Source organism: Saccopteryx leptura, chromosome 1 (assembly GCF_036850995.1).
Source record: "Saccopteryx leptura isolate mSacLep1 chromosome 1, mSacLep1_pri_phased_curated, whole genome shotgun sequence".
NCBI lineage: Eukaryota > Metazoa > Chordata > Mammalia > Chiroptera > Emballonuridae > Saccopteryx > Saccopteryx leptura.
Genome location: NC_089503.1, coordinates 20,570,529 through 20,584,821, shown reverse-complemented (window position 1 = coordinate 20,584,821; position 14,293 = coordinate 20,570,529). Strand labels below are relative to the sequence as shown.

General features: G+C 50.3%; 1 protein-coding gene across 5 annotated transcripts in view; it reads left to right on the top strand.

The window, feature by feature from the left end:
• Positions 1–2,878, top strand: part of TTC17 (tetratricopeptide repeat domain 17) — a 116,733-nt gene extending 113,855 nt beyond the window's left edge. For all 5 annotated transcript variants that reach the window (XM_066363014.1, XM_066362987.1, XM_066362996.1 and 2 more), the window contains one exon: positions 1,761–2,878. In XM_066363014.1, coding sequence (XP_066219111.1) covers positions 1,761–1,889 — 129 coding nt within the window. In that variant the 3' untranslated portion in view covers positions 1,890–2,878. The remainder of the gene's footprint in view (positions 1–1,760) is intronic.
• The last annotated feature ends 11,415 nt before the right edge of the window (positions 2,879–14,293 follow it).

Genomic DNA, 14,293 nt, shown 5'->3' with positions numbered 1-14,293 from the left:
TAATGTCCTCCAGTTGCCTGTAGGCTTTGTGTCCCAAATTCCCAGCTCTGCCAAAGGTATATTTTATGGATAAGGGATTTGTGAAGTTTTAAAACTGGTAAATGAAATTCATCAAGTATTCACAACTATGTAGTTCACTATGAGTTTAAAAATAATAGCAGAGTCAGATTAACCTGCCATTTTCTAGAGACGCCACCTGTTCCAGAAAACGCTTGCCTCCCGTGCACGGGGACAGACTCACACACCCGTGCGCTGTTCCGGGGACAGACTCACACACCCGTGCGCTGTTCCGGGGACAGACTCACACACCCGTGCGCTGTTCCCGGCTGGGCTAGGACCTTCCAGTGCCCTCGGGCCCTGTGCCGATCCTCCTGCATATCTTCACCTTGTTTTATCAGTTTTGTTTACGTGGTTGTCCCTCGCCCCGGAAGGAGGAGTTCCTTAGGGAAGACACTGCTCTTCGTCTGCCTGGTCCCTCCCCTCCCCAGTGTTTGGCATTCAGTAGGTGCTCATCAGATGTTCACTGAATGATGAAATGCCCCTAGCTTCATGGGATGCCATGGACAGAGAAAATGGCAAACCCATCAGCCAGAACCCTCATTCTGGTCAGAAACAAAGACCGAGTTCAGAGCTTAAAATTCAGGGGTTCCCTAGAAGCCGTCCTAGCCACGTTTAACATGAGGACCATGTCACCCACTTCCATTTAAAACTTGGTGTCTCAGCGTGGGGCTGTTCCCAGAGTGCGCTTAGTAACAGTTCACAGAATAAGCGGCTTCAGGCTGGGAGTTTCATGAACCACCCTTGACTTCAAAGGCAGGAGGTGTCATCTGGTCAGGCAGGTATCTCTGAACGTGCAGATGTCCCTCTCTGCTGCTTTTTTGTTTTACTTTAAATTAGAGAGAGGGAAGGAGACAGAAACATTCATTTTTGTTCCGCTTATTTGTGCATTCATTAGTTATCATATGTGCCCTTACTGGGCTCAAACCCACAGCGTTGGCATAGCGGGACAATGCTCTAATGACGAATCGAGCTACCAGGCCAGGGCTCCTGTCTGCTTCTTAATACTGAGGAATCTGTTTTCATCCCTAGCAAATGTGAAGTTTTCTACCCTGAATGAGGAATTCCTTCTCTCATTTGGCTAAAAGGAGACATTTAACTAATTGGTTTGGACTCTTGGAGAGTATTAGTCGAAGTAAAAGACAAACACCTTCAGTATGGCGATGATCATTTCCAACCATGTTCATATTTTTTAAATGTTGGGGAGAATGAACTGTTTCAGAATTTACAAGTCCATGATGTCTGCCTCTCCTTCCACGTCTCCAGCTGCAGTAGCTGTTCAGGCAGATGCAGTGAGCAGGTGTCAGGCAGAGTTCAGAGGTCTCTGCGAGGATTACGTGGAAGAATTCCATAGAGCCCCCCCCCCCCCGCTCCCCTCCCCCACCCAGTTTCTGCTGCTTCTCAGCAGGCACTCAGTCATGTCGGTCACCAGTTACTGCTGTTGTCAGGTCAGACCTTTGTAAGGTGACCCCCCCCAACCCCGATTCCTAGGCTGTGCTGTGGTTTCCTTTGTGACATGGCAGCTGCGGGGGTGGAGGAGGCAGCTGTCTGCTCCCAGACCTCACAGCTGCTCTCAGCGCCTTCAGTCCATTGAGAAAAGACTCCCACCAGCACACAGGTGCCTCTGAGCGCAGGGGAGCCCCAGTGCAGGTGAAGTGTGCTGGTAGGCGGCCTTTTAACATTTGTCCCTTTGCCCCTCACAGGAAGAGTTCGAAAAGGCGCTGGTGTGGTACCAGTCCACTCTGAAGCTGCAGCCCGAATTCGTCCCAGCCAAGAACCGGATCCAAACCATCCAGTGTCACCTCATGCTGCGGGGACGGCGTTCTCCTTAGCGCACCCCTCCTCCCTCTCCTCATGCTCCTTTAAAAAAAAAAAAGTAAGAAACCAATCACTGTCGATATCTACTTTTAATGGTGTGTGAAAATAACCGAGTGAGACTCATAACAGGACTTTTACGTCTATGGGAATCGGTCTGTTTTTGTTTTTAAGCTCCCTCTCCCCCCAGCCAACCTCAGAAACACAGATTTCTTAAAGGAAAATGAAGCTTAATGATATTGTGTAAATACTGAGCCAAGACATTTCTGGAGCTGTGCTCTGTCCCCAAGACCTCGAGGCCTGCAGGGTTTCCTCAGGGGCCCGGCCTGCCCCTCGCGGCGAGGACGACCCGCACGCACGCCCTTGCTCCGCTGTAGCCCCTGGTGTCCGGGCCCATGCCGAAGCCCACCCGGTGCCCGGGAGAAGCGCCGGCCTTCGCTCCCTCCACTAGGTCTCCGTGCTGCCCCGTCCTGTCCGTCCGTCCGTGCCGACACTTCCACACTCTCAGAGGTAGTTTGCAGGGGAGAGAGGGGGAAATGGTTTTTAAAACAAAATATTTACAACAGCAGAAACCCTTAGGATCACCTGCTCTTTGTCATGTTATTTATGTTGGGGAGGGAGGGGGGCAGAGAAGGGGAAAACCAGCAGTGTACAACATCTATATCATTTGTACTTCAGTTACAAATCACAAGGAAACCAGTAAGTTGAAATCCTATATAACAGGTTTATATATATAGAATATGTATATTTGAAGCCCTCTACAGACTGAGTCTGTGTTTTACTAATTCTTGGTTCGCTGTGTTACCCATCTCGGAATAAGGCGTGAGTGGCAGCTCCCTCTCCCCGAGGCCTCCCCACGGAGCCCTCAGGAGAGGGCGAGGAGCCGGGGCTGCGGGTCTAAGTACAGTGCCGTTACCTCTGGTCCCGGGAGAATCAGAAACTCCACGTTTTGGAATCTTCAAGGGCACATCCTGAGAACAAAAATAAAAGTTGTTTATGAGCAAAATGGGTCTCTAAGTGTGGTTTTTCTTTAGAACCAGGCTCGCCTGGACAGCTGTGAAGCCTGCCTATAACCGGGTCAGATGGGCTCCAGGCCTGGGCTGCCTTCATCTCTTTCCACGGCAGCAGGGGAGGGGAGAAACCATCCACCAGGTTCCTAGTAGATGAACGTGTTTGGCCAGGAACCAGGCACAACCAGCAGATGTCAGAGCTGGGTACACAGCTGACCTTCCCAGAAAAGGAAGAGTGATGTAAGCCACAAAGTGCCGTCCCCTCGGCTGAGCACGGAGCCTCAGGTTCATCTGGGAGAACCTGGGTGAGCTCCCACCAACATAAAGCATGCATTCCCTCTGGGACGGGGCTCCTGAAGGCAGGACTTCTGTAGACTTCCAAGAACGTTATCAGACACCAGTCACGTCAAACCCTGGGTCACTGATCTTGGAGCGTTTGGTTCTAGCACAGATGACATAAGTGCCTAAAGCAGATGAGCAGTCAGGACAGACCGTGAACTCTGTCCTTTACGCAGCTAGAGTCCAACTGATCCCAAGCCATTCCAGCAGATGTATTTTGAGAACAAGCTCATTTGTTGCTGAGTCAAGTGAGCCTTGAATCACTAGCAGGGTTTTTATAAATTAACATGCATGTATTCCTTGCTTCCCCACTTCTTCACAACTTGGTATTTAGTTTCCTGAAACACTCAACAGGTGCTTTTTTGGTTTGGGAGTTGTTTTTTCTAACTTACCTGCAATGAAATTCACTCTGGTGTACAGTATAACAAATGCACGGAGTCACGCAGCCACTACAACAAGCTATATAACTTCCATCGCCCCCACGAGTCCCGCATGCTGCCCCTTTGTAGTCAAACACCCTTAACACTTAGCGACTGCTCATCCAGTCTCCCCGGTTTTTCTTTTTCCATAGTGTCACAGGAGGGAGCTACCTAGTTTTGGAATCTGACTTCCTTCATGTAACATGAGGCGCTTGAGATTCATCCATGTTGTTGCATGAATGAGTTCATTACTCCATTGTTGAATAGTGTTCCATCATTCATTTGCCTGTTGGAAGACATTGGGATGTTTCCAGTTTGGGGAGATCATGAATAAAGCTGCAATAAACATTCACATGTACAGTAGCTTTTTGTGCGCACATAAGTGTAAACATTTCTTGTGTAAACAATTCAGCAGCTGTTTTCCTATTGTAGATGTATTGAGTTCCTTCTGTGTTCCAAGAGTATGCTAAAAGTGTTCATGACATGAGATAAAGCTCATGTAAGCCTCACGCCAACCCAAAAGTATAGGTCCTATTATTCCGATTTAAAGAATGGGAAAACTCAGATTACATAACCTGCCCAAAACCACAGCTGGGAAGTGATGGAGTCGAGGTGCAGGCTCAAGCGCACGACCTCTGGAGCCAGCATGCCCAGACTCTGCTCTGTATGCCCACTACTTTATTCAATCCTCACAACTATAAAATGAGGTGGACGACGTAACTCCTATTTTATAGCTACGAGGACCATGCTCACAGGTGAAGTAACTGGTTCGTAATTACACAGTATGAGGTGGAGTTCAGATTCACGCCAAGCTCAGATGTGTCTCAATTAGAGCACCAAATAAGTTCCCTTAACTGGTCTGCTATACTTCTTTTATGAATAAATTATTTCATGACTACTTCATTCTTCATTGTTCCTTGTTTGTTTTTATTTTTAGAAATTAAATTCAATGGGGTGACTGATCAATAAGAGTACAAAGTTTTCAGGTAAACATTTCTGGCATTCGACCTGTTGTTGATTGTGTTATGTGCCCATCACCCAAAGTCAGATCATTTCCCATCCCATTGGTCCCTCTACTCCGCTCCTCCTCGCCCCCTCCCCCTAGTAAACACTTTATCCCTCTTTGTTTGCAGGTGTGTAGATCTTGTCTCTCTTATATATGTCCATATGTCACGTGTCTCTGTCTCCTAGCACTAACTGCACTATATTATATAGTAAATACTTAATAAATGCTGAATGATTGACAAACAATACAATTAATATGTTCCTTTTCTCCATGCTGTTGGAGTTCTGAGGGCTTTCCACCCACATCTTAGAATTTTTTTTGACAACCAATCTCAGGGAAATGAAATATCTTGCTTCTCTACAATGGAGCTTGCACACGTGCGCGCACCCACAAACACACATACACACACACATCTTTCTGCCTCAGGCTCCCTGCCCTCAATCTGGCTAAGAAAGGAAACAGTAGTCTATGCTTCACTACCCAAGGGCCCTGCACCACTGGTTAACGCCAATGTGGGGGTGGCCAGCATAGCAGGGCCAGTTTTGTGCAGATAACTCCTCTTTCCTGTGCCTCCAGGAACTCGACTCTGACATCTGTGCCCGCTGTCATCTCCCAACCAGTGGTTGAGCCAGCAGCCGGGAAGAGTGGCTCCTAGCTGGAGCTTTGTGTGGTTATTCTAATGGTCAGACATGTCTTCCCAAGATGTAATCCCGTATTTTCCCTTTGTGGCGCGATGCAACCAGGCAAGTCCAGCTCTACCTGTAAACACTTAATTCAGCGCCTGTTGATGTCCAACACTGTCGTCGAGATCTTAGATGTGGTTTTTGCTCTCAAAGAGCCACATCTAGCCCTGGCCGGTTGGCTCAGCGGTAGAGCGTCGGCCTGGCGTGCGGGGGACCCGGGTTCGATTCCTGGCCAGAGCACATAGGAGAAGCGCCCATTTGCTTCTCCACCCCCCCCCCTCCTTCCTCTCTGTCTCTCTCTCTCCCCCTCCCGCAGCCAAGGCTCCATTGGAGCAAAGATGGCCCGGGCGCTGGGGATGGCTCCTTGGCCTCTGCCCCAGGCGTTAGAGTGGCTCTGGTCGCAGCAGAGCGACACCACGGAGGGGCAGAGCATCGCCCCCTGGTGGGCAGAGCGTTGCCCCTGGTGGGCGTGCTGGGTGGATCCCGGTCAGGCGCATGCGGGAGTCTGTCTGACTGTCTCTCCCCGTTTCCAGCTTCAGAAAAATACAAAAAAAAAAAGCCACATCTAGTGGAAGAGACGAGACAGAGAATTAAAGGACACAGAGTCCACTCTAGCAGAAGCCTGAATTTTGAATACTCAGAAGTAGAGTTCAGTGATGGATCCACTACACAATTCTCTGGGACAATGTCGACTTTCCTAGTGCACACGCCTTGGACTGGACACTCTGAGCAGAGCCCTCCATGGCTCACCCTCTGCCTGCCTTTCTATGCTTTTCTTTTGCCACTCATTCTTCATTCAGCAAACAGAGATTGACCAAAACACTAATTTGAAAAGACAGACGCACCCCTATGTTCACCGCATCATTTATACTAGCCAAGATTCGGAAGCAACCGAAGTATCCATCAATAGATGACACAGAAGAGGTGGTGTGTATGTACAATGGCATATTACTCTGCTATAAAGAAAGAAGGAAATTTTACTGTTCGCAACAACATAAATGGACCTAGAGGGTTTTATGCTAAGTGAATAAGTCAAACAGAAAAGGACAAATACCATATAATTTCACTTATTTGTGGAACCTAAAAAACAGAACAAACAAAACAGACTCAGAGATACAGAGAGCTGTTGAGGGGGAGGGGGTGGGGGGTTGGGGAGGCTGGATGAAAAAGGGGAAGGAATGAAGAAGTATAAACTGGCAGTTACAAAACAGTCCCAGAAATGTAAATCACAACATAGGTAATAGAGCCTATAATATCATAATAACTATGTATGGTGCCAGGTAGGTAACTGGATTTATCAGGGGGATCACTTCATATGTCTAACCACTATGCTGTACACCTGAAACCAATATAACAATGACTGTCAACTGTAATGGAAAACGATAAAAATTACAGAATACACGGATTACTTACTCTGTGCCAGGCACTGCAAATGATTCTACACAGAGGGCGAACAGATCTGGGGGATGGGAGATCAGGCCAGGGCCAATCATGAGCATCATCAGGAGCAGAGCTAAGGAGTCTGGGCTTTGTCCCGAGGGAAATGGAGAGCCCCTCCCCAGCTTGGACTTCAAGCCACAGTTTAGTGTTCCCCACACGCATCAAACTTCCACACTGCTATGCCTGGGATCACGCTGTTCCCACTAGCTGAATGCCAGCGCCTCCCACCCATCCCCTTCCCTTCACTGATTTAATTCCACTGGTTTTGTGAGGCATTGTCCACATGTCACAGGACGCTGTGCTCCTGCAGCACCTGTGATAACCCCTTTGGGTGGCACACGTCACACTGCATGGGAATGAGCCATCTTTCTTGTCTCTGATTAGATGCTTCGCTCTATGTCTAATGTATGTTTATAACAACGTATGGGCCTGTAACAAAACAATTAGTGGATAAAAAAAAAAAGTTACTGAACTATTGAACTAACAACGGTGAATAGCGACATCAGGGAGAAGAGCCTGGAACTAGGGAGCTGTTGAAAGGGAGAGGGAGGACCAGGTCAGGGAAAACCCCAGAGGACGTGGGGAGAAGCTGTTCTCTCTTAACCTCAGCCCGCCTCTGAGCCGCCCACTGCTTCTGATCCCTGCAAAGCGCTTTGAAGGGAGGGGTAGGGGAGACATGCACATACTGCGCAACCAAGAAATGTTAGCTCTTATTAACAGCGGCCTTCAATCCTGCCACAAAGTCTTTTCCTAACTTTAGAAATAAATTACTCTTTCCTTTTGAGATAAGAGGTGTCCCATTTCAGGACCCTGACTCAAAAGGTTGACTGCCTGCACAGGACAATGAGTGGTTCCTAGCCAGGAAGGTAAGGAACTTGCCCCTTAGAGTATTGGATATAAATGCCTGCGGAAATTTTTTTTGTGTGTATTTTTTCGAAGTTGGAAACGGGGAGGCAGTCAGACACACTCCCACATGCGCCCGACTGGGATCCACCTGGCACGCCCACCAGGGGGTGATGCTCTGCCCATCTGGGGCATCGCTCTGTTGTAACCAGAGCCATTCTAGCGCTTGAGGCAGAGGCCACAGAGCCATCCTCAGCATCCGGGCCAACTTTGCTCCAATGGAGCCTTGGCTGCGGGAGGAGAAGAGAGAGACAGAGAGGAAGGAGAGGGGGAGGGGTGGAGAAGCAGATGGGCGCTTCTCCTGTGTGCCCTGGCCGGGAATTGAACCCGGGACTCCTGCACGCCAGGCCGACGCTCTACCACCGAGCCAACTGGCCAGGACCTGCCTGCGTTAATTTTTACCTGTTTTTTCATTTGGGTGGCTTCCTTCTGTTCCATCTTTCAATTCACTGTTGGAAAACAAAGCTCAGACCCTTGTTAAAAATAAAGCCCAGCCAGACCCTGACCACCTGCTGACTTCCTAAAAAATGGCAGACAGGAGCCCAGGGCTTCTTCACCCAGGCCTCTGCAAGCATTTGAGAATGTGTTCCGAGTCATCCTTACCGGTCACTCTCTGTCCAGCCAGGTGCCCTGGGTGAGGCCAGGCATGAGCAGGGAGCCCGGGAGGGAACCAGCGGACAGAGCCCATTGCTCTCGGAATCCTGCAGGTGGCAGCTGGACACTGGCTGAACATCTGAGGCCCAAATTCGGGAACTCAGGGCGGACCACGTGGCATCCCAGGCTTCAGAGCTCCGGGGAGCTGGCTGCAGAGGGTGGAGAGGCAGAAGGGAGGTGAATGGCGCCCCCAGACCCGCGCTGTCCACTACGGTAGCGTAGCCGCTGACCAATCTGCCTATTGACATTTACATTTAAACTCATTACAATGGAATACAATTAAAAATTCAGCTCTTCGATGGTGCCAGCTACATTTCAAGTGCTCAACAGCCACATGGGGTTGCTGGAGGACAGGTCAGGTAGGACACATTTCCATCACCGGAAAGGCCCACGGGAGAGCGCTGCCCTGGGCGGAGCTGCATCCGGAGCCCCACACAGAGTCTGACTGACGTGGACCTCACCCCTAGGGAGCGCCCACTCAGAAGGCCCCAAGGCAGGAGTCCCTTAAAGCAGACCTCTCCTCATCTCCTCCTTCTGGGGAAATAATTATTTCTCATTGAGGCTTGATGAGACTTGGGGTTCAGGGCTCCAGATGAAATTGGGGGTGAAATGGGACAACACCTCCTTCTGTTGCTAAAGGAGCACTCGGAGGTGTCGGGAGGGCCCGCTGTGGGCCGTCACACCCGGCTCCATGGGGCCTCAGCGCCTGTGAGTGCGCGATCACCTCTGACCCAGCGCTCCTGACCACATCGACTTGCCAAACAGCGGGCACTGTGCCAGAGCTGTGGGTGCCTTTCCCATCAGCACGCACTTCTGCTGGGACTCCGCCAGGGGGCTTTGCTATGGCTGTGGGAGCCCATTTGGCCCTTGCAAGGCTGCATGGGTGGATAGATGCCCCCTAGAGTCAGGCCGCTCTGAAGTCTCTTCTACACTTTCTCCCAGACTCCCCCAGGGAACTGAGTTTTGGTGACCCCACTCAGGGCAACTGGCAGGATAGGACACTCTTCATTGGCTTTCTCCACCCACCCCCACCCCCTACCCCTGTGTCATTCTCCTCCCCTCCCACCCCCCATCGGCCCCCTGCTTCCCTACTAATGTTTCCTCAGGACACTTCTCAGATAAACGACATGCACTAGAATTCTTAGAATATTCTTCCAGGCAACTCAACCCAACCCAAGCTGAGGGCCTACTGTGTGCCAGCCGCAGATCCCCTCAGTTCCTGGACCCAGCTCTCCTCCCTTCAGATACCTGTTGGAGTGCTCTGAGCAACCCCTAAGGGCATGGGGGGGGGGGGGGAAGCAACAGCTTTGAGGCCTTGTGGCCACAAGAGGGACCCATTTGTTCTGAAAGGACAAGTCGTCTGGCTGGAGTTCGTGAGTCTCGCCTTCATCCAACACCCACGTAGGCTCCCGGTCCTATTAGCTGACTGCAGAGTGGGGATGGAGCGCAGGGTGCAGGGTCAGGCCTCCACTGGCTGAGGCAGCCTCTCCCCCCGGCCACCTGCTTCTATCCAGCTGGGTGCGGTGGGCAAAGGCCCAGGACACCCTCCAGGCCAGCATGGCCACCTCCACCTATGAGCTCTCAGGCCTTATATAAGGTGTGCTTCATCCCCTCTTCACTTTTTCTTTTAAGGCAAAAGCAAGCGCAGTTCAAAGGGGAGCATGAGAAAATTCAGACACCTGTAACCAGGCCATCTCAGAGACAACCCTGGTCACCACCATAGGGTCCATCCTGCCCGTTACCTTCATGGACTACGGTCCTCAGGAGCTTTTAGGGAGAATGGGGTGCACTTGTGTCTGTGGCCTATCTTAGCAGTTTGTGTAGAGCTGGGAGATGCATCGGGGTTCTGGGTCACAGGTGCACAGAAGGAGAAACCAGTGACTGGGGAGAGAAGCTCACCCACAGCCAGCTACGCCATGCTGGCATCGTGCTCATGCCATGCCTGTATCAACCCGAATTCCTGCTTTAATGCTAGGGAAACTGAGCCTCGGAGGACAAAGCCACTTCCTCAGGGTGATGGAGCCCAAACTTGAAATCAGGACTGTCTTACCCCAGAAGCTGACGCAGTTACAAAACCCCCAGGGTCTTGCAAGGGTCTGTGCTCAGGCTTGGAGACTGCGGCCCCACCCCAACCCCCCAAGTCCCCCACTCCCTCCTGTGCCCACAGCATCTGTACACACCCCAGAGCCGGCACACAGCCCCTGGTCACAGACCCTGGTTTCCCAGCCCCTGTCCTCAACCAGCCCTCAGGAGGCCTGGGAGCAGCAAGGGTGTCACTGGAGAAAGGTGCTCAGCAGACTGCTGCAAAGCATCCCAGCCCACTCAGCAGGGCCTCAGTGCGTGGAGGAAACTGTTCTCACCCGGCCTCCCTTGGCGGCGGCTCTGGAGAATGGGTCCACAGAGACCCTGGCCCTCTTCTCTGGAAAGGGGCCCCTGTCGCCCTCCTTGGCGGCCAGAAGGCTCTGAGAACAGGTACCCTCACCCCACCCCCTCCTGTTCCCAACCTCCCTTTCTTAGGACACCTCTTCCCAGACTCAGCCTTGAGGCCCAGGGAGAGGCCTCCCCTGGTTGCCAGGGCAACGGCTCCATTGTTCCCACTGCAGGAGTTTAGCAGCCAGGCCCCCTCAGTTCCTGGACCAGCTCTCCCCACCATTCCTGAGGCAGGGGAGCCCGCAGGGCCCCATTCTACTCCAAAGGGCCTCTTTGTCAGGTCAGGATGCAGAGGAGGGGGAGACAGGCTAACTGGTCACCATGCCAACATCAAATTGCCCACATCCTGGAGGTAGAGGAGGGGAGGGGCTGGGGCAGTCAGACATTTGGCAGTCTGGCGAGCCGTTGGTCTGTCTTTGGGATCACCTGTCCAGGGGGCCCCACTGTTGGCACAGCCACAAGCCTCTGGGTCCACTGTGTGAGAGGATTTCACCAGCTTTCTGCTTTTTCACACAGTTTGCTCCATTTTTGCTTGGTTATGCAAAGCTTGGGGCTTAGGCTTTCTCGAACCCATCCTGAATTTTCAGCCAGCAGACGTGGTCCCAGCTATGGGAGAGGAGTCTGGCTGGCCGTGTCCTGCCTCGCAGCCCGAGTGGGGCCTCAGTCCCTCATCCACGCAGCCCGAGTGGGGCCACAGTCCCTCATCCATTCACTCCTTCACTCCCTCTCCTCCATTCAACAACATCCGCGGAGGCTGATTCAGGCCCTTCCCACAGGTTACATATTATTGAAACCACTTTACAGGAGAAACTGTTACTTCAAAAAGATAAATGGCCCAACGTGCTCAAAACATTATCAGAGGCAGGATTCAATCTCAGGTCTGCCTGATCCCAACATCGCTGCTTTACAGTCAAAAAAGAGGTTACGTTCTCCCCACCACCGACAGCAAGCACCTTGATTATTCTGTGCACAAGAAGCAGATTGTTTAAAATAAATAAAAATGAAGCCATCGCAAGGAATTTAAGGGCAGGATGACTTGAATATAGTAGTTCTTAATAAATAGGCAATGAATGGATGGATGGACATAATCAGGGTAACTTCTCAGGGTGTCAAGGCCAATAACCTAGAGGACAGCCATTCACGCATTTATCCATTGATTTGTATTTACATTCATTCAGTACGCAAGCGGGAGGACTTCTGTGTGCCAGGCACCATGCTGGGCCCCGGGGACAGGGTGAAAACAAGGCAGATATCTGGTTCCAGGTGTGGAGAGAGCTATGACAGGCAAGTCCAGGCTGGCCTCCATGGCATTTCTTATCTTTCCAGCCACTGAGTCACAGGCCCTCGGGCCGAAACAGATCCTCGTTCAGTTTCTACCTGCTTGGTCATAGCATATATCACCATCACCGTTTTTACCATATCTATATGCCCCTTGCTGTTGTTTCTTTAAACTGACTCACTTATTAAGCTCTTAAAAGGTTTGCAGGAGATGGAAACTTTATATCACTACCGGACAGAGAAGGTTAACATTCTGGGTAGAATCAATCAAAGTTATTAAAGTCTAGAGAGGTAATGTTGCTGGCATGGGCCCTAATTCTAAGACCCACTCTCTTATTTTAAAGGGACATTCAGTGAGATGTTAAAAACATGGCACCAAGTGGTTCCTTCTCCTGGTGTTAAAAGGCTTGAAAGTGAATTAGGGAGGAGATGCTATTCTTAGAGTGTGATTGAATGTTATGTAGGGGCTGGCATACCCCTAAAAGTGGTTCAGGTGAACCACTGAATGTTATCTATGCCATCCACACAAGGCTATGCCACCAGTCGGACAAATAACAGTGAGCCCTGCCCCTTCCTGTATAGGTTATGTCCCCATGTCCTCGTGGAAAGGCTGTGTGGACTAAAGGAGAGGTGGGGGCTTCTGGGTGACCTCTCCCACTCCCCTGGGGCAATGTGGTGGGGCCCACTACAGCATCCCCTCTCTCCACCCCAACTGCCACCTCCAGATTGGCAATGTTTGGTCTATTCCCTCTGGCACCTCCACACAGTCAGCCGGCCTCCCCCTCAAGAGGGGAACCCCAAGGACAGAGTTTCCCCCCTTCCTTTGTGCACAGCTCAGCAAGGCCCCAGCCACTGCAGTGACTCACTCACCTTCTCCTGGATCCTGCAGCTGATTGGCTCCTGACATTCTCCTTTCCAAGCACAATGTAAGAGGGAAAACAAATGGGCTAGTATCATGCACAGAAGAAGTACAATCCTAATCTCCAGATCCTTCCTCCTCCCGAACACACACACACACACACACACACACACACACACACACACACACACACACCACAGTTGCCATGCCTCAGAATCCACCATTAGTGCTTCATTCCTTTGCATTGAAGAATTATTCCAGTTAAAATAAAATAAAATAAAAAACAATTTAGGAAGGCAATTTCCTTATCATGCATTCAGATTTCATTTGTATGAAATGTCCAGGATAGGCAAATAGAGAGAGACAGAAAGTAGATTAGTGGTTTCCTAGGACCAGAGCTGATGGGGACTTGGGGGTGATAGCTAAAGTAATGGGTTTTTCTGAAGCAGTGAAAATGCCCTATAATTGATTGTGATGGGTGCACAGCTATGCGAATATGCTAAAAATCACTGGAGTGTAGGGCGTGTGAATTATATCTTGATAATGGAGAGAGAAAGAGAGATGTCACATGGAATACAGTACTTTTTTTAAGAGATAGCTTTGGCAGAACAAATGGCAGATGCCACAGCACAGTTTGGTAATCATGAAGAATATAAGGACAATGAGGTAGGCTGGCGGCTTCTAACCATCCAGGAGAGTTTAAAGAAATAGAAGAACAAGCCCAAGGCTTTAAACTTATGGCTCAAGATACAGCCAGAGAACCAAGGACTTCCTATAACTGTCCTAAGAGAACATGTTATAATTGCCCTAAAGTAATAGCTTATCTCTTAGAGCTAGTGAGTTGATGTAGCCAAAAATCAGGTATAGATTCTTAGCCTGTAGGTTGCTGATTGAGAAAATAGATTAAATTCACAGCCTCCCCAGATTTCTTGTTAGGGCAGTAACGAGGAAAGACCAGAGTCCCCCTAAATAGAATAGTGATATTTAGGAGAACCCAGCTTAGTCTGGAGACTCTGAACCTCGTATCTCCTCCGGGATGCTCACCAGTAGAAACAGCCCCTTCTGCCCTGCCAAAGGAGGCTGGTCCTGCCTTGCTGATAAGCTCTCTGCCTATCCCCCACCTCCATAGCCTCATGTGGCCCCCAGACCCATGGCCAAAGACCATCTCAAAATGCCCAGCGTGCCTATTATGAAGTTGGCCTGAAAATGCTTAGATGCCAAATTTTCCAAATTAATATGTCAAACAAAAACCTGGGGGATGTTCACAGGAATAGGCTTGAACCATGCCAGAAGACAGAGAAAAGAATGTAGTTAAAAAGCTAGCTGGCTTTCTCAGATGGCCATGCTTACCAGAGATTCTGACATTGGTGCACCAGCTCAAGTTCTGATAAAAGTTCCCT